The sequence below is a fragment of the Engystomops pustulosus genome, chromosome 11 (genome assembly GCF_040894005.1).
Source record: "Engystomops pustulosus chromosome 11, aEngPut4.maternal, whole genome shotgun sequence".
Lineage (NCBI taxonomy): Eukaryota > Metazoa > Chordata > Amphibia > Anura > Leptodactylidae > Engystomops > Engystomops pustulosus.
Window position 1 is genome coordinate 77,675,499 of NC_092421.1, and position 27,340 is coordinate 77,702,838.

The window sequence follows — 27,340 nt, forward strand, 5'->3', positions numbered from 1 at the left end:
TAGAATTTAGAACTCAAATTCCGTTTTTATTTCCATCTTCCGGGACATTACACAATATTCCCATCTGCAGCGTCACTGAAACCATCAGTGATCACACGGAAAAGCAATAAATTAACCCTACACAGAGGAGCAGCTGGAAGACCTTACACAGTCGTATAGACCCCCGGGCTCATCCTTAGGAATAACACAGTGTTATGCAGTGTAGGGATCATCCCTATTACTTGCCTGGAGGCAGTATCAGTTGGGGGTACACTAGTCCTTTTGCAGGGGTCAGTAGCCTTCAGCCCTGCAGCTGTTGTGAAACTACAACTCCCATCATGCGCATTTGCTCACCTGAGACTCCTGTGAAACAGAGTAGAGCATGCTGGGATTTGTAGTCTGCCATCAGAGGGAGTGCTGAAGGTTGTGAATCCCTGCAAAATGAAGTATGAACCCTAAGCCAAATATGATAGGATTGTTTTCCCCCCGAATGTATAGGGGTCTGCTATACCCCCCTTGAATGTCTGCTTTTAAAGACAACCTGTCTAACCCACACAAACTAAACAGATCTTGAAAATCAGCTAGTAAACAGCAACACAACTATCCTCATATTGTTCATTCCCATGCATGTAAAGTTGCAAAGTCCGTTCTTAACGTTACATCACCATCTATGCAAATGACCCCATGTTATGTCCTTCTTCTTCATCTGTGCCTCCAGCTCATCCCCCCTCCCTCAGAAATGAGACTGAAAGACACTGGCTGTGTGACTCACTGAAGAGAATTCCTCAGAGTGGAGTAAGTGAGGGAGATGATTTCTCTACAGCGGGTCACACACAGTCATAGTCTCTCATTCCTAAGGGAGGGGGGGGGGATGTAGTGTTTATTCGGCACAGCCCTCGTCAATCAGGAATCTGGAAGCTCGGCTCAGCTATAAGAGCACGAGTATGCAAAGATGACCAGTCAACTTTATGAACTGACTCAAACTATAACAGGTATGGGGAGGAACAATATAGGGATAGTTGTACTGCTGAATAATAGCAGTTTTCAAACATTTGTTTAGTAAGTGTAGGTTAAACTGACAGGTTCCCTTAAAGGGGTTTTTCCATTTAACACAAACCATCCATTAAACTTAAAGGGGTGTTCCTGACAAACATTTATGACATTTCCACAGGATATGTCCAAAATGTCTTAAACTGCAAGTCCTAACTACCAAATCCAAAACTTACTGAAGAATAAGCAAGACCCCTATCCTGCTCTGAACGGGGAGTCGGCCGCCCTACTCCTTCCATTCAATTCTATGGAAATTTCACAACAGCCAAGCGCGGCTGCCACTCCAGTACGGTGGATTTGGTGGCCCCTGAACCCCCTAGTGACCCCCATCTATAGGACATATCCTGCAGAGAAGCAAAAACTTTTTAATATTGTAAACTAAGCTTAAAAATCATTGTAAAACAACAACAAAAAAAACATTTTTTTTTTTAAAAAAAGCTTTTTTTCAGGTTTTAGAAGGTCAGATCTTCACAGAAAGAACAAAGTCTCGACAGAACATTGTATTTATCACTATACAGAAGAAGACAATCCTCCCCCCTGTATTCACCGCACTCATGGGGGGGGGGGTTCACATTTATTGTAAAAAAGTCCAACAAAAAAATGGGAAAAACTAGCCCCAGGAAGACTCGCCCCGATGCCCTTCACGTCATGTCCAGGGCTGACACAGGGGGGAGCTGTCAATGATCAGGTAAAAAGGAGTGATAAACAAGTGTCGCCCCCTAGTGGTGCAGGGGGACAGGTACTAGTCCATACAGCTGGATGCTACAGGAGGTCTCAGGAGATGGTGGAGAACTCTTTCAGGAGGATCTCTTGGCTTAGGGTGCTGAAGGCGAGGTTCCTCCGTACATTGATACTAATCGACCGAGCCTAAAGAAAGAGAGAGAGAGAGAGAGAGAAAATGGATTGTAAAACTAGCAGCAGTTCAGAGAAGGTGGGAAGGGGGTTCTGGAGAAGCTCTATGCAGGAAGCACAGAGCTCAGCAGTGTGAGGACAAGCCCCAAGAGAGTATAAATCCATATCACAGTCCTGCTGCTACTAACAACATATACAAATGCATGATTGCACACCTCTCCAAGGACAATACCTAACACTTGCTGCAGAGAGCACAGAGCACAGCAGTGTGAGGACACCCACCACTGCATTTAGAGAAGCTACAATCCTGGAATATACATCCATACATCACAAGCAACACACGCAAGGGTATAATTAGACATCTTTCCAGGGATACTACCCAACACTGGCTTCAGTCTGCATTATCAAAGCTGCTGACAGGATCCCTTTAAAGTGAACCTACCAAATATTATGACCACACAGACTGCAGCCAGTGCTATGTATCGTGCCTGGAGGAATGTGTAATCAGACCTTTCTTTATGTTGTTAGCAGCAGGACTGTGAAATATGGATTTATATTTCAGGATTATAGATTTGCTAAGTGCACTCACACTGCTGTTCTCTGTGTAGCCAGTTTCATTGCATTGTTCCTGGAGATATGTGTAATCACACCTTTGTGTATATTTTTACAGAAAAGGACTTAGATATATGGATTTATATTCCAGGATTGTAGCTTCTCTAAGTGCACTTTGGGTGTGTCCTCACACTGCTGTGCTCTTATCTCTCTTCATTAAGCTTCTTCACAGTGGATGTGTAATCATAGCTTTGTTTGTGTTGTTAGTAGCAGCAGGACTGTGAAATATGGATTTGTATTCCAAAAGGGAGTGAGGGATTGTATTCCATGCGAGAGTGTCATCACACTGCTGTGCTCTTAGCTCTCTGATAGGAGGGACTGTGAAGAAGCTTAATGCAGAGAGATGAGAGCACAGCAGTGTGAGGAAACAAGCTTATGTATATTTGACTCACCAGCTCCTTGAAGAAAGCGGCTTCTTTATGCTGCTCAGAATATCGCTCATACTGATCCAGACCGTCCTGAAGTTTCAGGGTCAGGGTGTCGTAGTTGGAGCGGACGACTTCTAACACCTGTCACGCATAGAGATGAGATGTAAGGAACTGGGGTCAAAGGTGAAGCCAATGTTGCCCAATCCCTTTCAGTAAAAAGGTGTCTGCAGAAATCCCAAGCGATAACCTGTAGTTCTACCAGACTCCATATGATCAGATTGCTCTGCAGCGCCCCCCACAGGGGAAACGAAGCATAACAAGATTACATCACAGGTCTACACCCCTGAGCAAGAAACCTAGCCCCGCCCCCGCTTAGATAATGACAATAAAAGGACCTACCTGTTCCTCGGATAACTGCGAGATGTGATTCACAGCCGCGTAGGATTCAATTTTAGGGTTAAAATGGTTTATAATGGCCCTGGATGAAGAATAAAAGACGGATGTGTATCACTACTCGGATGGGATATAAAGGCATCCAAGGGAGGACTCGTATAAAGGAAACCTGTCAGTAGTATTGACCATGCAGACTGCAACCAGTGCTATGGATAGTCCCTGGAGAGATGTGTAATCAGACATTGGAGTGTGTTGTTAGTAGCAGCAGGACTGTCATATATGGATTTATATTCCAGGATTGTAGCTTCTCTGTACTGGGGGGGGGTGTACTCGCACTGCTGTGAGTAAATCTGCAGCAAGCTTCTGGTTGACAACTACAGCAGTTAAATCAAAGCACAGGAAAGTAGTGGAACATAAGAGTTAAGAGAACAGCAGTGTGAGGACCAGCATTCCGTGCTCTAGGAGGCGCTACACTCCAAGAATATTAATCCTTTTGTATACAGTCTAATAACATACACAAAGGTATAATAATACATCTCTCCCAGGACAGTACCAACCATGGCTGCAGAAATCAGAGCACAGCAGTGTGAGGACACAATCCAGAGCAGTTGTGGAAGCTACAACCCTGCAATATTAACCCATATTTCAGAGTCCTGCTGCTACTAACAGCACACATTAAGGTCTGATACTGGGTGCTGTACGCATGGTCAATCCTACGGTCACATTGCCTTTAAGATAAAAGGTGGTCATTTCTACCACATGACTGACGCAAGTGTAATCCTATAAGGTAACTGAATGTTTCTAGGACACAGGATAAGACATCGCTCCTCCAGCTGCATAAATTCCCCCATTCACTTTTACTAGAATAAGGGTCAAGCATAGGAGAGGTCACCAGTATCAGACCAGTGACCCTCAGCCAATCAGCTGTCTCCTACAGAAAGCCCACCAGGATCATAGTCCCACCTGACATTGACCAGGGCATGGGTGACTTTGCTGGCCGGTTCCTTCCATTGTCCTGCATTGGTAGAAAGACGGAGCACTGCAAAAACAAACCCAACAATAAGGAAATGATCGAATAACAGAAGAGATTATCTCATAGTAAGACATTTACAGATTTCCTCTCTGACGACTACTAACCACTACCACCACCACTACTACTACTACTACTACTACTCCCACTACCATTACCACCACCACCACCACTACTAACACTACCAACACTACTACTACTCCCACTACCATTACCACCACCACCACCACTACTACTACTACTAAACACTACCAACACTACTACTACTCCCACTACCACCACCACTACCACTACTACTACTACTACTACTACTACTACTAACACTACCAACACTACTACTACTCCCACTACCATTACCACCACCACTACTACTAAAACTACCACTAAAACTACCACCACTACTAACACGACTAACACTACCAACATTACTACTACTCCTACCACTACTCCTACCACTACCATTACCATTACCATTACCACCACCACCACCACTACTACTACTACTAAAACTACTACTAACACTACTACTACTAACACTACTACTACTACTAACACCACTACTACTACTAACACTACTACTACTAACACTACTACTACTAACACTACTACTACTAACACTACTACTACTACTACTTCAGACCTTTACCATCAATGGGAAGGTAAACAGAAGGCAAAGCCCAGGATGAGGGGAGTGATGGGAAAAGAAGGAGGAGTGCAGGAAAAGGGGGGCAGAAGGGGGAGTGCAGGAAAAGGGGGGCAGAAGGGGGAGTGCAGGTAAAGGGGGGCAGAAGGAGGAGTGCAGGAAAAGGGGGGCAGAAGGGGGAGTGCAGGAAAAGGGGGGCAGAAGGGGGAGTGCAGGAAAAGGGGGGCAGAAGGGGGAGTGCAGGAAAAGGGGGGCAGAAGGGGGAGTGCAGGAAAAGGGGGGCAGAAGGGGGAGTGCAGGAAAAGGGGGGCAGAAGGAGTCCAGCAGTAGCTTTCTACACTGTACCAGTTCATTCAGGACATGCACCACTTTACATAGCTGAGCATGCATGTATATGAGTGATTTGGGGCGAGACTTTTGTGGTCAGAATTTGTTTTCTGCTGACGGCTCTCAAACTTTATGTCCAGACTCTGTGAGACTCAGTCAGCTCCGCGTCACTTCTTACCCATGGAGTAAAGGTTGTCAAATATCTGGTGCATGCGGATGATCTCGTAGTACAGCTCATCGTAGCTGCTGGGGGTGGGGAGGAAGGTGTCTCCATAGGTGATAAACATATTGAACAGATTCACAACCTGGAAAAGATCCGGAGCCTTCAGTACTGAGGACAGATCACCCGTCTCATGGCGCGCACACACACACATATATACACACCGTATATTTCGGCGTATAAGACGACTTTTGAAGGCTGAAAAATCTTCTGTCTGGTCTGGGGTCGTCTTATACGCCGGTAATGTTTTTGAACTTTCAGAAATTGACATGTGGGCAGGGGCGGACTGGCCATTTGACCCACCGGGAGAAATCCCAGTGGGCCGATGAGTCTGGGGCCGGTCGAAAAAAAAAACCCAAACAGCCTCTCCCCTTTCCCGTGATCCACCGAAGCTCCGCGGGTGCCGGCGTCGCAGAGAATATGACGTCGGCACGCGGCTGACGTCATATTCTGTGAGCCGCCAGTGCTCAATGAGCGGTCACCGCCGGCCGGAGTGCAGCAGCGGAGCTTCGGTGGATCACGGGAAAGGTGAGAAGCTGTTGTATTAATTTAATGTGCCAAGCAGGCTGGCTATATAGAGGGGGAGGCCGCAGGACGTATAATTGCAACAGTTTTCCTGCTATATACCTGCAGGTCATAAGAATTTAAATTAAAAAAAGGACCATGTTAAATTCAAATCTGTTTTTTTTTTTTAATTTTTACCGGTGTTTTGTATGCGTTGGAAAAGGGGTAGTCTTATACGGCGAATATATCTTAAACTCTATATTTTAACAGGAAAGTAGGGGGGTCGTCTTATACGCCGGTATATACGGTATCTGTACATTATACACACGGAGACACTTACCATCAGAGCCAGGGTGAAGATGTTGTGTTTGGCCAGGAGCACAGTCTCGTAGGACATCAGGAATTTCAGCAAATTTATCATAGCTGCAAAGAAACGGGATCATAACAGATTGGAAGAATTTGGGGGACTACATGTACCAGGATGCCTAAAGGCAGCGGGATCTGATGTGTGAGGAAACTGCAGGGTTTTGTAGATTTTTTTTGTTTCTGCTATTAATTTAACAACAAAAAATGAGATTCTGCTCTTCTCCCCGCACCAGAAATTGTGTCATATTTCAGCAATGAATAATTTGTATCACTTCAATATCCTAAAGCAGGGGGGAGGGGGGTCAAACTTTTTTTGACAAATTAGACAATGTCGTCTTAATGGGGACTAATGAAATTTTGTATAAATGTACCTACTGTAAAGCAGTAGTTACATTATACATTATTACCTTTACAATCAGCAATTTGAGGGCAACCACAAAGCTGCACATATTGTTGAATAAGACCACCACTATGGCCGGTATGTGCCCCCACACAGTAGCAAATAGTCATAGCTTCAACCAGTAGCCAAGTGTTTCAGTGCCCCCAATAGTCACAGTGCCCCCATGGTAACCTATAGTCAGTGCCCCCACATTGTAGCAAGTAGTTGTAGTGTCAACCAGTAATTGTGTCAGTGCCCCCAACTGTCACAGTGCCCCCACATAATAGCAAATAGTCAAATAGCATCAGACAGTAGCCAATTGTGTCAGTACCTCAATAGTCACAGTGCCCCCACACAGTAGTCAATAGTTTAAGCCACAGCAAAGGAAGCATTATAATAACCCCTATTCTAGGCTATTCTCGCTCTATGTACGACACCCATATCCTAAAGGCTTCTAGAAAAGCAGCCAGGTAGCCAGAGTAAAGGATTAATGGTGGGTGTGTACATGGTATATAATTCTATATACACCCCATGTGAGAGGCCTGCACCCTACCTGTCCAGAGCTCCCTCCAGGTGTAATGCAGCCGCACCCTGCACTTCTTCTGGTAACACAGGAGCTTGTGGATGATCTGTATACAGCGTCTACAGAAACAGAAAGAAGGTTATTACATATATACAACTATAGATCAGAGGTCGGGTCACCTGAAGGACAAGACTGCACCCTCTGCCTGGTTCCAGGTCCCCAATGATCTGGGTTACACTGTATGGGAGCCAGAAGTTTTAGGGTCATGTTGTCTGGGGGCTCCAAAAGGTGAGGGGTCAACGTTGTCAGGGGTAACATTATTCTGGGTGACTTAATGTCCAGGTTTCATCATTCTAATCTCAGATTTGGGGACCCCAATAGTAGGGGTTACATAGTTCATAGACCCAAGTGCTGATGTTTCATTGCATCATTGTGGTAGTTACTTCGTGGACAGCTTGACATAATGTTCAGCCCCATCAGATATGTTGTCACTTACACGTACAAGTCCATAGGAAACTCCTTCATCATGTGGGTGACTATGAATTCCACCATCAGATCTACAAGAAATGAAAAGGAGCAGTCAAGAGTGTGATCCCCAAATGGGGGAGATTTATTATACAGCGGTGCACAAGCAATGAAAGCTTCATCTGGCGTTTCCAAATACATCAGGAGGCTCCAGGTCGGCGGCACCTGTCGGCAATTCTACACCAGGTCCTGCTTGGTATAAAAATATGGCGCAGCCTGTGAACTTTCCCTTCTCAAGGTTTTCTGGATGTAGCAGGAGTGGGGCAAGCAACACCCTGCATGACCCACTCTGCTACCAGCCACGCCGCCTTCACCCACCTCAACACCCCCTTGCTGTAAAGGTGGAAGAATAATTTTAGAAAGCTGACATACAAGTCCTAGTATGTCCCCCATTATATAGAAAAACAGATATGCTGCATTTGCTAAGCGAAAGTGTTTATTTGCCAAGATTGGGTCGGACGTCGGGGAATTCTATGTGTTGGTAAAAAATTGCGTTTTCATTGGTAGAATCGGATATAATTTTCAAGCCAATATAATTAACTTGTTTCACCCTTCACGGCTGCAACAGGGTTAAAATATTTGATATGGTCTGAGGGACCAGGAAGCAGTTACTTTACACTGCCGTACAATGATGCTTAGACTCCAGGTGACCTGGTCACAGTGGGATGTACTGAGCGGTCAGACATCTGAAGGGGCTGCAGCATTAATCCGACCCCATTGGGGGATGGAGAACATGTGACCCGGGCTCGGAGCATGATTGCAGGGCAGTGTAAAGGCGCTGCCTCCTGGTCCCTTGGGCCAGATAAATTATTATAACCCCACCAGTGAATATACTGCTTTAATGACGTCGCTCACCCAAGACAGCGCACACCAGCGGCCGGCAGGGGATGTTCTTGTCCGCTGCTTTCTTCCGATGCCTCATGGGCTGCAAAGACAGAAAATGGAATAAACCAGAATCAGAAAGCCTCAGATGTTCAGTCTCGTGTCACACCGGGGGAGGTCGGAAGGGTCAGTGCGCTACAGGAACCATGAGTCAAGGTAAGTACTGTCCCATCTCGGGGATGTTCCATATCTTTCTTGGTGATACTTGAGGTCTGTGTGAGCCGATCCTGCGGTGGCACTCACCATTCTGTGGAGGTTCACTCGGAAGTTCATGTTGTCGTCATGCAGGAAGGCGTTGGCGTACTGGTCCTGTGCAGACACAAGATATGGGAATGTCAGCAGCCTCTCCAGGGATATACAACCTGGGACGGTCCCACGTTAATCACAGATATGGCAATCCAGAGAATACAGGTCCCCATTCTCAGTAATGGGTGAAGCGTCAGGATGAGTATATGCCCTGCTGCGCCATTCCTTATTATGGCAGTGTTGAACGCTGCTGATCACAGCGCTTAGGTATCTCCAAGCATAGGCTAGTGGTATGATAGCGCTGTGCTCAGCAATTTCCAATACTTCATTACTATTGAATGGAGTTGTAAAACACGTGCTCGGTCTCACTACCAATTAATGAACCAAGACCTTCATTCTCTGGATTGTTGGGCAATCTGTTTTCATGATGGTGGGGGCTCCCAGTAGTCGGACCCTCCACAATCAGATTGTTATAACCCATCACCTACAAAGGGGATCATTTTAATAGCAACCCTTTTAATAAGGAATCTCAAATGTTTTATTTAAATATAGACATTGAGAGAATAAACCATCAAAATAGGTGACAACTAAAAAAGTGACTGACCTCAGCGATGCAGGTGAGAATGATGAGGCAGAGCTTCCCACTGTTCAGTCGATGTTCATCTACAACACATAATACATGGAAGTAAGTGCAGGAACCTATAGAATATATGGACAGGACCCAAACTACACAACTGGGTCAGTGTCCTCGAAATTACAGGTGATTCTGGAGTAGGCCTGGTACCTCAACCTAAAGAGGTCGCACCTCGAATTAGAAACGCAATGAAAATGTTTGGGGGGGGGGGGTTGGGCGGGGCTGAGTCCAATTTTTCTATGCGCTTACAATTAAATGGATGAGATCAGTAATGAGTAACCAGTGTTTTCCTGGTAATGGTATAAAATGTAGAATTTATTTTGTGTCCAACACATTTCTATTTATTCAATTTAACTGTATTAATTATAGGTAAAAATTAAAAAAAAAAAAAGGATAATGAAAACTCTCTGAAAAGATCCATCTCTAAATACCAGTGCATGGAGCTGGTGTAACTATGGTGGCCCATAGTCTAGTGGATAGAGGCGCTGTATATCTATAGCTTGGTAATCCCATCTGGGCAAAAAAATATTTAATTGAATAACATGAAATAATTTAGAGAACTTGGGGCATATTTATCAGGCCCTGAAATAATCGCAAATGCTAGCCTATTTCTAGCGCCTGCGACTATTTTGCCCTCTCCACCATCTTGACGCTCTGGCCTAGAATAAACGCTGCGCAGCCTCCTGCCCCGATACATCAAGAGGCTTCCGAATATGCAGCAGCGGGGCAATCATACGCTGCCGCATGAGCGCTAGCGCATGATAAATGCCCCCCTTGTGTCAGGGACTGACATCATATATGGTCAGTCCATAATAATTCCCTGATGACAATCGTCCCTGCTCTGCTGCTGGCCCAACACATCTACACAAAGGATTTCCCCGCCCGATGTCTACTCTGAGGATTCCCCCTAGGAGTCTGTAGAACGGCATATTGATACATGATTGCATCTTCCTCCTGAGAGATAAGAGGCATCAGATCGAAACCATTTACCTTTTGTGTCCTGCATAACGATGGAGCTGTACTTGAGGAAGGTGATGAGCAGGTTACTCGTCTGTACATCGGCATCGAGCGGCAGCTCCACCGGACTGATAACTGACGGGAGAAGTAGTTATTATATATGTCACATGGGCTTCTAATCACTGTACATAATACCCAGACGGGACAGAACAGTGCACCCTTACCATCCGAGGAAGGAGGCGTTGTACCCAGCGGGGTGGTGGGTGTAGTTGGGAGAGGGGTGGTGGGTACCGTAACTAATCCCATCTCAGGATGGCTCTAAATACAAGTCAGAGAGAAAGAGGATTGCATAATAATGGCGACCAAACAGGATATACCTTTCCAGAGTGTCCCTTTAAGAGACTCTTAAACTCTCCACAAAAGTCTAGCCAGTTACCAAACTTACTGAACCACTTACAGGTAGCATTCAACCCGTGTCACATGTTACACCCCTCTATCTTCTCTGTCTTCATGTTTTAGAATAGTGCAACCCATGACCATAGTAACTGACTACACAAAGCGTGTTTGTAGTCTGTAACCATGGCAAAACATTAAATTTGCACAGGAGCTGCAGACACAAAACGGTAGAAAGTTGCAATAAATAAAATGACCTGGTTACATATGGCCTTAGTTTTTGATGATTTTGACTCCATATAATCGGGTCTGTCTATGAGGTGCATAGAACAGCTCCATACACTGCGCATAGAGACAAGACATCTTCTCGTGTACATATTCCTATGTTAGGATTTATTACAATTTTGGAAAATATGAAACCCAAGTAGCATAGACTGACCTGCGCCAGGACTGTGATGAAGTTCCTATTGAGATGTACGGCCTCGTAAAGTGCAAGTAGAATGGCTTCATTAGTTCTGTGCAAGAGAATACAGAGGATAAAGTTATGTCATGTACACGTGAGGCCGAGGAGACAATAGGGAATAAAAGGAACTTACTGTACGGAGATTTTCTCGTCTGCATCTGCGATGAACATACTGCCCACCTGTGGAGACAGGGAGAATTACAACTGAAAATGCAGTTGGATTATATGGGAAGCTGCTTCTACATATTTTAATGTGATAGAGCTAGAATTTTGCAGGTCCATTATACGTCGAATTCCATGTCATGAGTTTTGATCACGTGTCAAGATCTTTACCGATCCTGGAAACACAGTGCTTATGGCCCCTTCCTCAAGGGATCCTCAAGGATAGGGTTGAATTGTGCTCAGAACCATAAAGTTCTGCAATCCCCCGATTTCTGATATGATCCTGTTATATATATATGTATGTGTGTGTGTATAGAGAGTACTCACCATACTGGTCAGTGCAGAGAAGAAGCCGGTCTGGTTTTCCTCCTCCTTGTCCCTGTATTGCCTGAGGGGTAATAAAAACACGTAAAAGGTCACTCCATAACATCATGTGTCACATGTTATGTCAGACCTAGAATCCAAACTATGGAAGGGACCTGTAGGTTTATGCCGTGTATCTTAAAAACCAGCGCCAGAACTTCCTTCCAATAAAAACCCAATTTCCGGCATTACCAGAACATATACAGTAAATGCGCCCGCTCAATCCCACATCTAGACCATTGTCATTGTCCCTGAACACTACTGGGTGGTCTGTTGGACTCTGGGTAATGGAGGAGGCCGTGTAGTAGTTACTGTATTCACACCCCCTCTGGCATAACAACTCTCATAGCAGTGGTTAAAGGGGCGGCTGAATGTTATTGGCTAGCCACTACTATCACTGATATGGGATCATGGAGGAGGGAGTGCACAGAATCCTCCATCTGCCAGGAGGACACGGGACATCAGAGATATGACCCACAGCTCCCAGAGAACATGCAGAAACGTTATCAGGGTAAGTATAATATGGGTGACCCTACAATGCCCTTATACTTACCCATGTAAAGTTTTGTGTTAATGGCCTTTAACAAGTCTGATTGAAGGAATAACCCCATGTGATTGAGGCCATAGAAGCCTCCTAAAGGGCCTTCTGGTAACTAAGAGAGATCTAGTGACCCGCAATCACGTACATAGAAAATAACGCCATATAGACAGGTGGATTGCTACAGAATACATACGTGTTATACTCAAATAACGCCCGGGCGATGACCAGCCCCATCCCCTAAAATAAGAACAGAGTGAGGTCACTAAATTATAAGACATGACTAGTATAAGAAGACCCTAAGACTTCACTCACATTCAGCGTCCCCTCATCATCCACGATGGATAACTTCACAATGTACGGGTTCACAGACTGGAAAGGGAAAGGAGCGATGAGATGCATTAGTACAGCGTAGAGTCATAAAGCTGAACTATCCCTTAAAGGGGTCCTCCATCTCATCACTAGAATAAGCTTATTACTATTATAATTGGTGGGGGTCCCATGACCACAGACAGATGACCCTTCTGGCTTATAGGAAGACTCACTTCGTATTTTCTGTAATTTACTAGAAGGGCCAGCAGTACCACAGCGTCGTAGCCGTGCTCCCTGCGGCTGGGAGGATGGGACAGAATCTGAAAAACAAGACAGTAAAGACCAGAATATAATAAGTATAATAGACTCTTCATCACCCCAACCCCTTCTGTACATTCACATCTTATGCAGCCAACAAGACGCCCTGTGCAGGGAGATAAGGGGCAACTCAGGGAACCAAAGAATCCAAAAAGTGGCTCCAATAATCCAAGAGTGTCAAACCCCAATAAGATGTGAGAGTGAGCGGATATGGAGATGAATCCAGCAAACAGCACGGGTGGTTTCACATTATTGTACCTGTAAGATTGCCTCAAATATACTATTAATCATCACATATTCCAAGATAGTGTTCTGGCTGATGTTATCCGTCACCTGAAATAGAGGGGAAAAAACAAAAAATTACTTCACTGAGGAATAACAGAAGACGATAATAGAAAGGACAGAATAATAATAAAATAATATAATATTCACATTAACTTATTCATAATAAAAATAGTAATAGTAAAAGTTATGTTATTATGATAACAATTATTATTATTAAATAGTATAATATTAAAATATGTAATAAATAATAGTAATGGTATTACAGCTCAGCTCCATTCAGACTGATTTGGCAGAAGCTCTGTGCAGCGCTGCGTAATCTGTGTGTGCTATATAAATAAAGGAATTATTATCTCTACACAGACCTGTAATAGCTGCACCAATCATGGTCAGCTATGGCGCTGTTGGTGGAAGAAAGTGGCCAATTCTTTCCATCTCTGGACAACCCCTTTAAAGAGGACCTATCACCTATATAAAAGGCACTAGCAGCTGCTTAGCCCATTTTTAGCAGTGATAAACGTCTAGCTTTATTGGAACCCTCCGATAAAGCTAGCAGACACTGCCGCACTGTACTATAGGAACGCCGGGCCGCGCTCATGAGGGGGCGGTCCGAGGCGCTGCTTCTTCCCCAGACCACCTCTCCCACTCCATAGGCTACCAGTGACTGCCGAGCTTCATGCGGCAGTTACTTCTTAGTCCCGCACCCTCATGAATAAGCCACAGTCCATGAACGCGCATGAATTGAGCGCAGTCCAGCGTTCCAATTGTACTACGCCGCAGTGTCTGCTAGCTTTATCAGAGTGTTCCAATAAAGCTAGCAGTTTATCACTGCTAAAAATGGGCTAGCGCTAGGAGCTGCTCACTCTACTAAGCAGCTCCTAGTGCCTTTATTTATGGGTAACAGGTCCTATTTAAAGCCATATTCCAGACTTTATTAGGGTATATATAATGGGGCTGCTTCTCAATAACCAGCCGCTACCATTCAGGCACACAGGACACACCCTTACAGGCCTTTTAGCCTATCACAGGCAGGGGGTGGGTCATTTCCTTTGCCTAAAGAGGGATCGGGAAACAAAGAGCAGCAGGGACCTGAAGCCATGTCTGAACTGGAGCCATAGGGGGGATTGTGGGTTCTCCAGCTCAATGACATAACACTCTGCTTATGTTCCTGATGGGGCTGAGCTGTTTTTTGGACCTTGAGCAGTGTGGTAAAACATTTACTTTATTGTATTCCAAGAATTTTGAGGGAATTTTTGCTCCTTTGCCATCATCTTCTCCGATGCCCCTCGCATTCCCATGACTTTGCACTGAGTTTTAAGTTAGACCCGTTTGCTACTTACTAACCCGATTGTAAAACTTTTACAGACTGCAGCCTCCTACCCACATCTACTCGGATACTACTCACAGTGACCAAGCAGAGTAGCAGCTTCAGGCAGAGACTCTTCAGGCTTTCCGATCCTTCCCCGCACAGCAGAATATCCAGGCTCTCCATCAGGTTCTGCAGGGAAACATCACTCACATGTTATATGATACAAGTGACAAATTGAAAAATAGACAAAAGGAGTTTATCTGTGCAATTCCAAGTGGAATAAAAGAGGAACTACACAAAGTTAGCCGAAAAGATTATCAAAAAGTGTTACTTTGTCATAAACACAAGGATTTACTACAATATACATGTAAGGAGAGGTGACAAGTCCTGTCTAAAAATTTCTATGGGCCGTGGAACAGCCCCAGTCGTTTCTACAGGTTGTGTCTGGTATTACAGCTAAGCCAATTTTATCTGAATGCTGCAATACGAGAAACCACCAAGGGTGGCGCTGTTGGTCTTCTGGATCCCTGTGATAAAGGACTATAGAAACACTCCAGTCACAGCCGATTCATTGAATTATACCTTGTGCAGGTCCTGGAGAGAGGAGCAGGACTCCAGATTCTAGCAAGGTTCTGGTACTACAATGTAATGAGTCCTTCTCCTCCCTTCATACCCTGCACCAGGCATTATCAATGACCTAGCTATGACTGGAGTGTTCCAAAGCATGGTAACCCCCAATACCAGGCACATGTTGTCCCCTTTGTCACATCCTTGTATCACTTATAGAGAGCAGCTGGTTTCACTTCATTTAAGTTTTACATACATTTACCACAAAAGCAGAAATGAAGCCATAATTTATGTGTACCCCCCTTCCCCCCCTCACCTTCATACGAAGTTCTGCCTTGTCGAAGCCCATCAGCATGTTGATGATATCGAAGCCGGATGTCGGCTTGTTCTTCTGGTGGACTCCTCGGATGAGTGCGCATAGCGTCTGCCAAAATAACAAAATATTACATAAAAATCTCATTATTTACATAAATGATACCAGGGACCAAGACAGTAACCCTAGAACAAGGAATTACTTATCTTTGGGGGGCTGGATATTCCTGGAGGAGACGTGGCCTCTATAATAGATATAGGGTGGGCACAGTCAGCTGTGTTCCCAGGGTATGTGTATATTAGAGCCCTGCCTCTGGTAAGAACTAATAGGTGGATCAAGATGGCAGCCTTAGGAGTCTCCTTTAGACCCCCCTGTTTACACAGTAATCCACTCGCACCCTGCGATATCAGTGTAAAAGGGACGACAGAGCCATCAGTATAAATGACAGACCCTTACGATGTCACGGTCACAATGGACCGCAGCATCTAAGGGGTTATATGTATACTTGGCAGCTGGTTGGTGACCCCTTGCACTGTAAATGATCCCAGTAATCAGTACAACGTTCTTCTACCACCCGGCCTCCATAGCTGCATTACCTGTAAGGAGTTCACCACCCGGATCTGGTGCTCGGCCTTCAGGGCCTGGATACAATGCTGGAAGAGGCTGTTAATATTGTCCTTTATCTTCATCAACTCTTCTCCATCCAGCGACTCTAACTTGGCTTCCAGATATTCCAAATTGACCTGGGCAGAGGAAGATTACAAAGGGTTAACGACACCAGGAGCCTGGGGTTAGGGGGTGAGAATATTGTAAGGTTTGGTGATATTTACCTTCATAAGGAAAAGCTCATCCCAAAATCTGGGGTTGGTTTTGGTCGGATCCTCTTTCTGCAAAAGAATCGGTAAAAATCTAAGTTTTGCAGAAAACACCCATCACAGGTAGGTCAGAAATCAGCTGCTTACTACCATGGTCTGTGCAATGTCTGCTGCAGGGATTACAACTGACATAGTCCTGGCCTTAAAAGGGTATTCCCAGTTTATAAAAATTTGGATACCAGATTGGTGGGCAATGCCAGTCAGAAAACTGTCAGATGGCATTGTAGAGGTCAGAACGAGCCGTCAATATAACTGACCATTGCTTAAGATGCCCTGACCAGTATTGGCCGTGGTATCTAAGGGGTTATAACGAAAGAAGAACTCTAAACCCAGCCTTGGGAGTAGTGACAGATCTATATAAGCCAATGTAAAAACTTTGTCCCTGTATATTCGGAGCTGGTAGGTGACCCCCCCTTGAACTGGATTTATGGACTGGTAACATTGTATATTTATAATATATTAAATATTGTATTTAATGTAACCTTAACACTAGGCTTACTGCAGCAGAACACTATGGACCCCTATAGATTGTCCTTCTCCGATGCCAGAATCATAGAGATACAGACTGCTCCAAACTACTACTCTCAACATGCAACAACTGCAGTTACAACTGGAAACTGTATATGAAAAGTACATGCTGGGGGTTGTACTACCAAGGCCCAGGCTGAAGACCTACTGGCTGTCCGGGTAAGTTGCACAGTAACCCTGTGCCTAGTGATTCCTGGAATTCCTCTGATTAATCCTAAAACCATTCAGGTAATAACATTTCAGTGCAATCGCCATGCGGATACACGCGCCTAGCAATTACCCGGACAACAGCTCTCATCATGGTAGCGGCGTGGGTCATGCTGAACAATGCGCCCACTATGGGGAGTGGGGGGGGGGTGCTCCATCCAAAGCTCTTATTAGTACCGTTTTTAAGGATGGAGGAATAACCATGGTGACCCAAAGAGTCAAAAATATCAGTCGCCATTGGAAAGGGTGAAATGTTGCACTTTTATATAACACTTGGGTGGAATAAAGAGTTAAATAAAATAATAATAATAATAATAAATTAAAGAGCTGCTTTATGCCTTAATTTTTGGATCAGTCATCATCGGATGTTGTTGAAATGTTGAATTTGCATATGTATTCAAATCAATTCAGAACAGACACTGGTAGATATCAGATGCCCGTCACTGTGTAACCCATTGCCCACCGCCAGTCATGTATACTGCTGCTCCATTCACAGGGGGGAATGGGCTTTCAAACCTCTGTTTTCCCAAATCTGGTAGATCCAATTATCTTTATACCACCCTGACACCTCATCTGCATCCTAAAGTCCTGTGTCTGGACTCCAGTGAGCTGCCAGAGGGACCCTGCTCCTTACACCAATGCCTTTAGATTCAGTGGTTGCTTCTGACCACAGCATCTAAGGGGTTACACGGAGGAGTCACTCTTGTAGTGTTAGGTGGCTGTATACGCCATGGACACGCTCATAGCCCACAGCAGGGACTGTGCCAAGAATACAACGAGAAGCTCACCGTAAAGATCTCATCGTACATCAACACAACCTTCTCTTTCAGGGGCTTCTTGTTGGAAGACGACTTTCGGAGAAGTCCCACTTTCTTGTCTACCTGCGCCATGTCTTAAGCATAATCTGTATTAAAAATAATAATAATTATAGATAATAAAATACTTTTACAACATAACACTGATGACGAAAACAGTGATTCCCCCTCCCTCCTCCTGCAGACTGTGACATGAGTGTTCTGCTCTCTCTCAACACTTGTACACAGTCTTCTAGTTGGATAGATAGTAGTCAAACAAAGCAGAGGGGATATGTAGTAGCTAAATGCACAGAGCTAAGAGCAAAACAGGTACAAGCTGTATCACACAGGCTTAGATACACCAGGATCACACATAAGAGGCTTAGATACACCAGCTCAGTATCACTCTCTGTGCACACAGCTGCAGCTTCTCAATCTATAACCCAAGATAAGAAACAGACAGTGAGAACTAAGCCTCGGAGACTGTATCACGCATGGCAGGCTTAGATACAGCAGCTCATAGATAGCTCCTAATAGAGCTCACAGGCAGGGACACTGTACATATGGGTTTCTGGCCCCGCCGTGTACCCCCCTCCGCCAAAAACACAAGACCCACATTTACATAGGGGGAACTGGTAAGAATAACATCATTATATCATGCGGGGTCTTCTCCATCAGACGCAGATTGTGGTCGGAATAACCATAACAGGGAACAGAGGGTCAGTGTCCACAGATTAGATTACACTCCATAATATCATTATATAATCCGATTACACTAATGTCATCACAAGGGAGGAAGACGGAGCCGGGACACAGCGGAAATTCCACGACCGGAGGCTGATAACAGAGAACAGGAGACGGCAACGTACAAGGAAATATTATATATATATATCTCAGGATGCAGCAAGATCTGATCAATAATCAATAGAACTGACACATCCTCTGTATACTACACCACACAGGAGACACATCCTCTATATACTACACCACACAGGAGACACATCCTCTATATACTACACCACACAGGAGACACATCCTCTATATACTACACCACACAGGAGACACATCCTCTATATACTACACCACACAGGAGACACATCCTCTATATACTACACCACACAGGAGACACATCCTCTATATACTACACCACACAGGAGACACATCCTCTATATACTACACCACACAGGAGACACATCCTCTGTATACTACACCACACAGGAGACACATCCTCTATATACTACACCACACAGGAGACACATCCTCTATATACTACACCACACAGGAGACACATCCTCTATATACTACACCACACAGGAGACACATCCTCCATATACTACACCACACAGGAGACACATCCTCTATATACTACACCACACAGGAGACACATCCTCTATATACTACACCACACAGGAGACTCATCCTCTATATACTACACCACACAGGAGACTCATCCTCTATATACTACACCACACAGGAGACACATCCTCTATATACTACACCACACAGGAGACACATCCTCCATATACTACACCACACAGGAGACACATCCTCTATATACTACACCACACAGGAGACACATCCTCTATATACTACACCACACAGGAGACACATCCTCTATATACTACACCACACAGGAGACTCATCCTCTATATACTACACCACACAGGAGACGCATCCTCTATATACTACACCACACAGGAGACGCATCCTCTATATACTACACCACACAGGAGACGCATCCTCTATATACTACACCACACAGGAGACGCATCCTCTATATACTACACCACACAGGAGACGCATCCTCTATATACTACACCACACAGGAGACGCATCCTCTATATACTACACCACACAGGAGACGCATCCTCTATATACTACACCACACAGGAGACGCATCCTCTATATACTACACCACACAGGAGACGCATCCTCTATATACTACACCACACAGGAGACGCATCCTCTATATACTACACCACACAGGAGACGCATCATCTATATACTACACCACACAGGAGACACATCATCTATATACTAAACCACACAGGAGACACATCATCTATATACTAAACCACACAGGAGACGCATCCTCTATATACTACACCACACAGGAGACGCATCCTCTATATACTACACCACACAGGAGACGCATCCTCTATATACTACACCACACAGGAGACGCATCCTCTATATACTACACCACACAGGAGACACATCATCTATATACTAAACCACACAGGAGACACATCCTCTATATACTACACCACACAGGAGACGCATCCTCTATATACTACACCACACAGGAGACGCATCCTCTATATACTACACCACACAGGAGACACATCCTCTATATACTACACCACACAGGAGACACATCCTCTATATACTGCACCACACAGGAGACACATCCTCTATATACTACACCACACAGGAGACACATCCTCTATATACTACACCACACAGGAGACACATCCTCTATATACTACACCACACAGGAGACACATCCTCTATATACTACACCACACAGGAGACACATCCTCTATATACTACACCACACAGGAGACACATCCTCTATATACTACACCACACAGGAGACGCATCCTCTATATACTACACCACACAGGAGACACATCCTCTATATACTACACCACACAGGAGACACCTCCTTTATATACTACACCACACAGGAGACACATCATCTATATACTAAACCACACAGGAGACACATCATCTATATACTAAACCACACAGGAGACACATCATCTATATACTAAACCACACAGGAGACACATCCTCTATATACTACACCACACAGGAGACACATCCTCTGTGGGAGATATTTGTCCAATCTCCTGGATTAAACACAAGAACCAGGGTGAGATCCATCAGTCCAGGCTGATACACTGTGACAAAGCCTCAGCTGTGATATCTTTTACCCCTGTGTAGTAGGGGAACAGTTCCACTCACTGACAGGAAGCAGAGCTCCTGACATGTAGTATGGACAACCCTCTCACTGCCCAGCATGGCTTCCTGTGCCACATGCGGCCTACCCCTCCTAGAGCCCTGCTCCAGCCTCTGCCCAGTGCCCCTGCCCCTCCACAGGGCACCGAGCGCCCCCCGGTCACCCCTCACATCCGGGGACCCCCTCACTACTCACCAATCACACACAGCCCCCCTCAGTGGCGCCACAGCCTCCAGCCGGGCACCAGCCAGGATACAGCACAGGAGCCCAGCAAGTCACGGAAGAGGGGGGATCAGCGTCACCCTCCCTATACCTCCTGCGATGATCTACACTCTATCTCCCCTGTTTACCATTGTAATGGTACATTCCGGCACATTCCCTGCCCCGCCCCTCTCAAGTGACGACGTCGAGAATTTTAGAGTCACGCCCCTAACCGATAAAAACATAACGCTATTGGCCAGTGAGTCACGTAAGTCAGAGGCTATTGGTCAGAGCTGTGCAATCAGGGTGAAGCTGTGCCGCTGGCTCCTCCCGCCCTGCGCAGGTGAATCGGAAGTCAGGCGGGGGTCGGTCTTGTGATGAGCGCGGCGGCCGGGATAAGCGGTGGCGCGGCGGGATGACGCACCTCGGGGCTCCGCAGCTGCTCTCCGACTACGGAGACTTCGGGCGGCAGCAGCTGCTGCAGGAGGCGCTCGGCTCCGGGCACTGCCGGCTGTTCCTCAGCCCGGACGGGCGGCACCTGGTGCTGTGGCTGCGGCGGCGGCTCCTGTCCTTCCCCCGGCTGAGCCCTGACCGCCCGCTCCCCGCCGCGCACCTGGAGCTGAGCTGGGACTCCCCCGCGCTGTGTGGCCTGCTCTTCCCGCCCGCTCCACCGGCCTGGCTGCTGCTCCTCGTGTGGGAGAACGGCCGCGCCGACGTGTGGAGCCCTCCCCGGGGAGCCGGCACCTGGCGGAGGCTGCAGAGCCTGGAGCTGTGCAACAGTCCCCGCGCCCGGGTGGTGGCGCTGTGCGGGGGCCAAGGCGGAGACCTGGTGTGGTGTGAGGAGAGGGGCCCCTCCAGGCCTCAGGGGGCCCCCAGCCCCTACGTGTACTGCATCTGCCGGAGGGCCCTGCGTGTGTGCGGAGCTCAGGTAAGAGGGCGCTGCACCCCAATATATACTGTACCCAAATATATACTGCACCCCGATATATACCCTATGTGTACCACATCTGCCGGAGGGCCCTGCGTGTGTGCGGAGCTCAGGTAAGAGGGCGCTGCACCCCAATATATACTGTACCCAAATATATACTGCACCCCGATATATATACCCTGAGCCCCCAGCCCCTATGTGTACCACATCTGCCGGAGGGCCCTACGCATGTGCGGAACACAGGTAAGAGGATGCTTCACCCCAATATATATATACACTGAGCCCCCCGCCCCTATGTGTACTGTACCCCAATATATATACCTATGCTGCACCCTGATATATACACTGAGCCCCCAGCCCCTACGTGTACTGCATCTGCCGGAGGGCCCTGCGCATGTGCGGAACACAGTTAAGAGGGTGCTGCACCCCAATACATATCTGTACTGTACCCCAATATATACACTGAGCCCCCAGCCCCTATGTGTACTGTATCTGCCGGTGAGTATATGGAAACGTTGGCTCCAGGCGATGACCTCTCTCTGGGCGCGTGCGGCGCCAACTAGAAATAAAACGTTGGCAAATTGTCAGGATAATCAAGAGAAAATTCCCCTAAATCTTTGTCTCTGCTGCGCTGGAGCCGGTGACCTGTTCCTTTACCTTGTGATGGGAATCTTGTTAGTTTTGTTCCGGTTCTTAATATTCTCTCTCCTCTGACTACAGGTGACCCTGGGCAGCATGAAGATCGTCCTCCACCACAGCCCCCTGTACTCCATGCTCTCCTCTCCTGACCACATCTTCATGGTCCCAGGCTCCGGCTTCCATCCTCTCCTGGTATACTCCCTGCTGGAGGACAGAATGACCATGTCCACCCTGAGCACCGGCCTCCTCCACAGCAAAGCTCTCACAGAGGGCGACTTTAAGACCATGGTCCTGGAGTACGTCGGCTTCTTGTCTTCTCAGGTGGCTCCAGCAATCCTACAGTCGGTGGTGACTGGGGACGGGCACCTGCTGCTTCTGACAACTGCTGGGCAGATTTATCTACTCTATGAGGACGGGGGTGTCAGACATATCTGTGATATTGACCTGGAGGCTGAAGCTCAGATCAAGATGCAGATTTTTGGGAAGGTATTGGCTTGTGCTGTGGATACAACTGTGTTCCTCATAGATATCCCTACTGGGAGGCCGCTGGGAAAGCAAATATTCCAAGCGGAGGAAGTGTTCTTCCTGAGAATATTTGATACTGAGGATGTCCAGGTTCTCACGAGGAGCGCCATCTATAAGATCGGCTCTTCTGTTGTGTCTGAAGATGATGTGAAGTCCGAGCCCTCGTTCTTGGACATGGTCTACGAAGAGGCCTGTAAGTATTACCAAAGACGAAGTCTCAGCAACACTAAGCTGACTGTGCCGGATCTCAAGAAAGGGGGGATGTTCCAAGCCCCCATCGCACTGTCCGCCATCCTCAACCACTACCAAAAGAACGGCAAGTCCAAGGACCAGGCGCCGTACACGGATCTGCTGAGCAACATGAACAACGAGCTCCAGAGCTTCGTCAGTCTGGAGATCCTCAAGACCTGCATCATCACAGCCTCTGGAGACGACACCGAGAAGTTCTGCGAGGAGCTGGTGGACCATGAGATCACACGGCTTCTCCAGATGGACCTGGATCGGGACAGTCTGGTGTATATTAACTATTTATTTACCACTTTCCCCAGGGCGGCTTGGACGGCCTTAAGGAATAATTTCCAGTTTCTTCCAAACGGAGAAGGAAAACTTGTGGTCAGAGCCACCGCCGATCTGTGGAAGAAAGTATTAAGTCCCCTCCCGTCAGGGACGAGGGACGGCTCCCAGAATGGGGTGTACCCGCTGTTTGAGGTCATCTGTCAGTCTCTGTGCGTCTATAAACCCAAGTGGCTCCCGAATTTTATCCAGCACGCTCAGGACTGCTCCGGGCTCTCCTGGAACTTCACTGCCAAAGACAACGGTGATGGTGCGCCCCTTTATAAGAGAGCTTTGTCTGTCCTGGGGAAGCGCAAGGACAACACTAATGTGGACCTGGAGGTGGAGATCCTCCTGTGCAGCGGGAGACCCCAGGCCATCATCCAGGCCATTCACATACTCATCGCTCTACAACGCTGGCCTAGGGTCATGGAGGAGACGCTGAGGTTCTCCCAGCTCAGCCCCCTCATCTCCAAGGACATCTTCATCACCCTGCTCACAGAATTCGTTCGGCACAGACACTTAGACTCCTATGTCGCCCAGCTGTGCCAGATCTGCCCCGAGGACATGACTGCCACAGACCTCCTGCGGATCGTCCTGCAGAACTTGCCCAAAACTGAGGGCGAACCGTCCCCTTTCTGCAGCGATGGGGCACATGTGACACTGGGGTTACTCAAACCTCTCCTGAATAAAGTGTTACAGAACCAGAAGGGGAAAGACGAGGCAAATCCAAAACAAACGTTTCCCCCCACCGCCCCCAAACGCACAAACAAGTCTGTTACCCCTGGTCCTGTAGTGAATGGGGATGACGTGTCCCCCACTGACATCTACGCCAATAATGACTTATAAGCCTTCATCCGGGGGGTGTATCTGTACTCTCAGACCTGCGGCTTTCCATATATTGCAAACTACAACCCCCAACATGGTGGAAAGACATGGGCCTGAGACCACTGGTGGAGAACATGCACTGGACCTGGGTGTAATGGAGACCCTAAAACGTATCATCGGACCCCCCACACTAGTCACCAGGCTTATACACAGGGCAAGATGTTGGTTCTCCTGCAGTTACATCTTCTGACCACTACAATAATCGTGGAGCCCACCCCTGTGATTTATCCTGGCCAATCAGCTGCTTGATGCAGGGGTCAGCGGTGAGGTCCTATCCTGTGGCTACTCACTTCTTGGTCTGAAGTTGCCTTTAATTGACTTTCCCTTTTATGAACTCTTAATGTCTTAAATCCCAGACCTTCTCCTCTCTCTCCTCAGATCCCTACACATCGGTCTGTTTTATTTTGCCTTCATTTTCAGGATCACCGCTTGCTGTCAGTGCACGTCACGGCTTAATATTTCTCACAGCAGAGGGTTTGTCACAGTTGTATTCAGTGCCAACGCTGAGAGCCATGAGGGCACTGTCCTGGCAGATGGTTTGTTAATCTTTATATAGCGTCATCTTATTATAAATCATAGGGGACATATACAAATAATATTACATTAGAGTACAACCAGTCATATGGAACAATAGGAGGGCCCTGATCCCAGGAGCTTACAGTCTATGAGGATGAGGGGATGACACAAGAGCTTACAGTCTATGAGGATGAGGGGATGACACAAGAGCTTACAGTCTATGAGGATGAGGGGATGACACAAGAGCTTACAGTCTATGAGGATGAGGGGATGACACAAGAGCTTACAGTCTATGAGGATGAGGGGATGACACAAGAGCTTACAGTCTATGAGGATGAGGGGATGACACAAGAGCTTACAGTCTATGAGGATGAGGGGATGACACAAGAGCTTACAGTCTATGAGGATGAGGGGATGACACAAGAGCTTACAGTCTATGAGGATGAGGGGATGACACAAGAGCTTACAGTCTATGAGGATGAAGCGGTGACACAAGAGCTTACAGTCTATGAGGATGAGGGGGTGACACAAGAGCTTACAGTCTATGAGGATGAGGGGGTGACACAGGAGCTTAGTCTGACAGTGTATCAGTCTAGAGTGGAGGCTGCTGTAGGGTTCTTTATAGACAATGTACAGGTGTAATAAACCCTCAGCTGTGAGAAGAATTCTCGCTGACAGCAAGCAGAGATCCTGACAGTCAGACCCTATCGTATGACTGAAGACTGTTACCCGGGCTGTGTAATATTTATGCCGGTGGCTTGTGTATTATAATGATCCCTACAGACGTTGTATAAATATTTATTAATGTCGTCGTCCTTTTATTTAATGGAACCTGTCAGCAGGTGCGACCTCCACAGTACTGCAGACAGTGTTATGTATTGTCCCAGGAGAGATGTGTGATCGGACCTTTGTGTATGTTGTTAGTAGCAGCAGGATATATGTGATGTATGGATTTATATTCCAGGTTTGTAGCTTCTGGAAGAGTGTCCTCACACTGCTGTGCTCTTGGCTCTTTCTCTGCTTGGTGTCAAAGCTTTTGAACAAACCAGCAGGATTTCAGAGGAGAGGTTCTATACAGCAAGCCATTGCAGAGAGCGCAGAGCACAGCAGTGTGAGGATATCATATACTATAAATCCATATTTCACAGTCCTGCTGCTACTAACTGCATACGCAGAGGTCTGATTACACATCTCTTCCTGACCCTGACTGAAAGATCCTACCTGCTGACAGTTTCCCTGTAAGGCTTGGTACATTTTAATCCCACGCTGGGTGTAGATGGGGCTGTAGCAGCACGTGGTGTAGCGGTAGATGCGGCACCTTTTTTGTTTGTTTGTTTGTTTTATCTTTTGCAGTGTTTTATGATATTAAGAGAAATAAATTCTTTTAATGGTAAATCTCCTGGTATGTGGTGATTGGGCATGCTGGGATATGTAGTCCTACAGCGTCCCGGCAGCAGTGACCGCACATACAGACTGCTGCAGCCCTCAACCTATGGTAACGGCAGGGATCGGGGTGAGTATCTGTATACTAAATATATAAATGCAACATGACCACCCCCCCCCCAAATCTTCCATTGAAATAAAGATGGACCTGCACTGGGGTCTTCAATCCAGTAACATCAGGCATGAGACGGGGAACATGTCAGCAGTTGTGACAGACTGCAGCCAGTGTTAGTAGCAGCAGGACTGTGCTATATGGATTTATATTCTAGGGTTGTAGCGCCTATATACACACACACAGTGGGAAGAGACTGTGGAACGTCTCGATACAGAGAGCACAGCAGTGTGAGGACAGTAGCTACAATACTAGAATATCAATCCATACATCAGTCCTGCTGCTACTAACACCTTACACAAAGGTCTAATTACCGCAGTCTCTATGGTCACACCTGCTGACAGGTTCCCAGGATGCACCGCGCTCTGTAAAGGTGTCTATAGGTCCTAGTGGGAATAAGTTCCTAATCTCAGACTATGGGTGACAGAGGAGGCAGTACCTCAAATATGTTATAACTCCTGTGTGCTGTATACCCCAGCCCCCCCCCCCCCCGTATATAACTGTAGTATAAGATTCAGTGTTGTAACCATCCCCCCCCCCCCCCCCCTCCGTGCTGTATACCCCGGGCCCCCCTGTATGTAGCTGTGGTATAAGATGCAGTGCTGTATACCCCGGGCCCCCCTGTATGTAGCTGTAGTATAAGGAGTAGTGCTGTAT

At 46.6% G+C, this 27,340-nt stretch overlaps 2 protein-coding genes across 6 annotated transcripts; one reads left to right on the forward strand and one right to left on the reverse strand.

Annotated features, from left to right (window-relative positions):
• Positions 1–21,670, reverse strand: ARMH3 (armadillo like helical domain containing 3). 5 transcript variants are annotated; one of them, XM_072129704.1, is made up of 26 exons: positions 21,505–21,670; positions 17,909–18,024; positions 16,341–16,397; positions 16,107–16,253; positions 15,514–15,621; positions 14,727–14,819; positions 13,298–13,372; positions 12,955–13,041; positions 12,725–12,781; positions 12,606–12,649; positions 11,836–11,896; positions 11,480–11,526; positions 11,323–11,398; positions 10,715–10,808; positions 10,524–10,625; positions 9,504–9,562; positions 8,897–8,962; positions 8,627–8,696; positions 7,743–7,803; positions 7,277–7,365; positions 6,319–6,401; positions 5,433–5,559; positions 4,218–4,293; positions 3,261–3,339; positions 2,886–3,002; positions 1–1,896 (listed from the first exon to the last, which is right to left on the reverse strand). In XM_072129704.1, the coding sequence occupies exons 2-26, from the start codon at positions 18,008–18,010 to the stop codon at positions 1,804–1,806; spliced, it is 2,070 nt and encodes a 689-aa protein (XP_071985805.1). In that variant the 5' UTR covers positions 18,011–18,024; positions 21,505–21,670; the 3' UTR covers positions 1–1,803. The 5 variants fall into 5 exon arrangements, with proteins under 5 accessions (XP_071985805.1, XP_071985806.1, XP_071985803.1 ...); XM_072129705.1 differs by lacking the exon at positions 21,505–21,670 and adding an exon at positions 21,230–21,309; XM_072129702.1 differs by lacking the exon at positions 21,505–21,670 and adding an exon at positions 21,075–21,221.
• On the forward strand, positions 21,359–26,523 carry HPS6 (HPS6 biogenesis of lysosomal organelles complex 2 subunit 3). Its single transcript, XM_072129701.1, has 2 exons — positions 21,359–22,008; positions 22,729–26,523. The coding sequence occupies exons 1-2, from the start codon at positions 21,496–21,498 to the stop codon at positions 24,571–24,573; spliced, it is 2,358 nt and encodes a 785-aa protein (XP_071985802.1). The 5' UTR covers positions 21,359–21,495; the 3' UTR covers positions 24,574–26,523.
• The last annotated feature ends 817 nt before the right edge of the window (positions 26,524–27,340 follow it).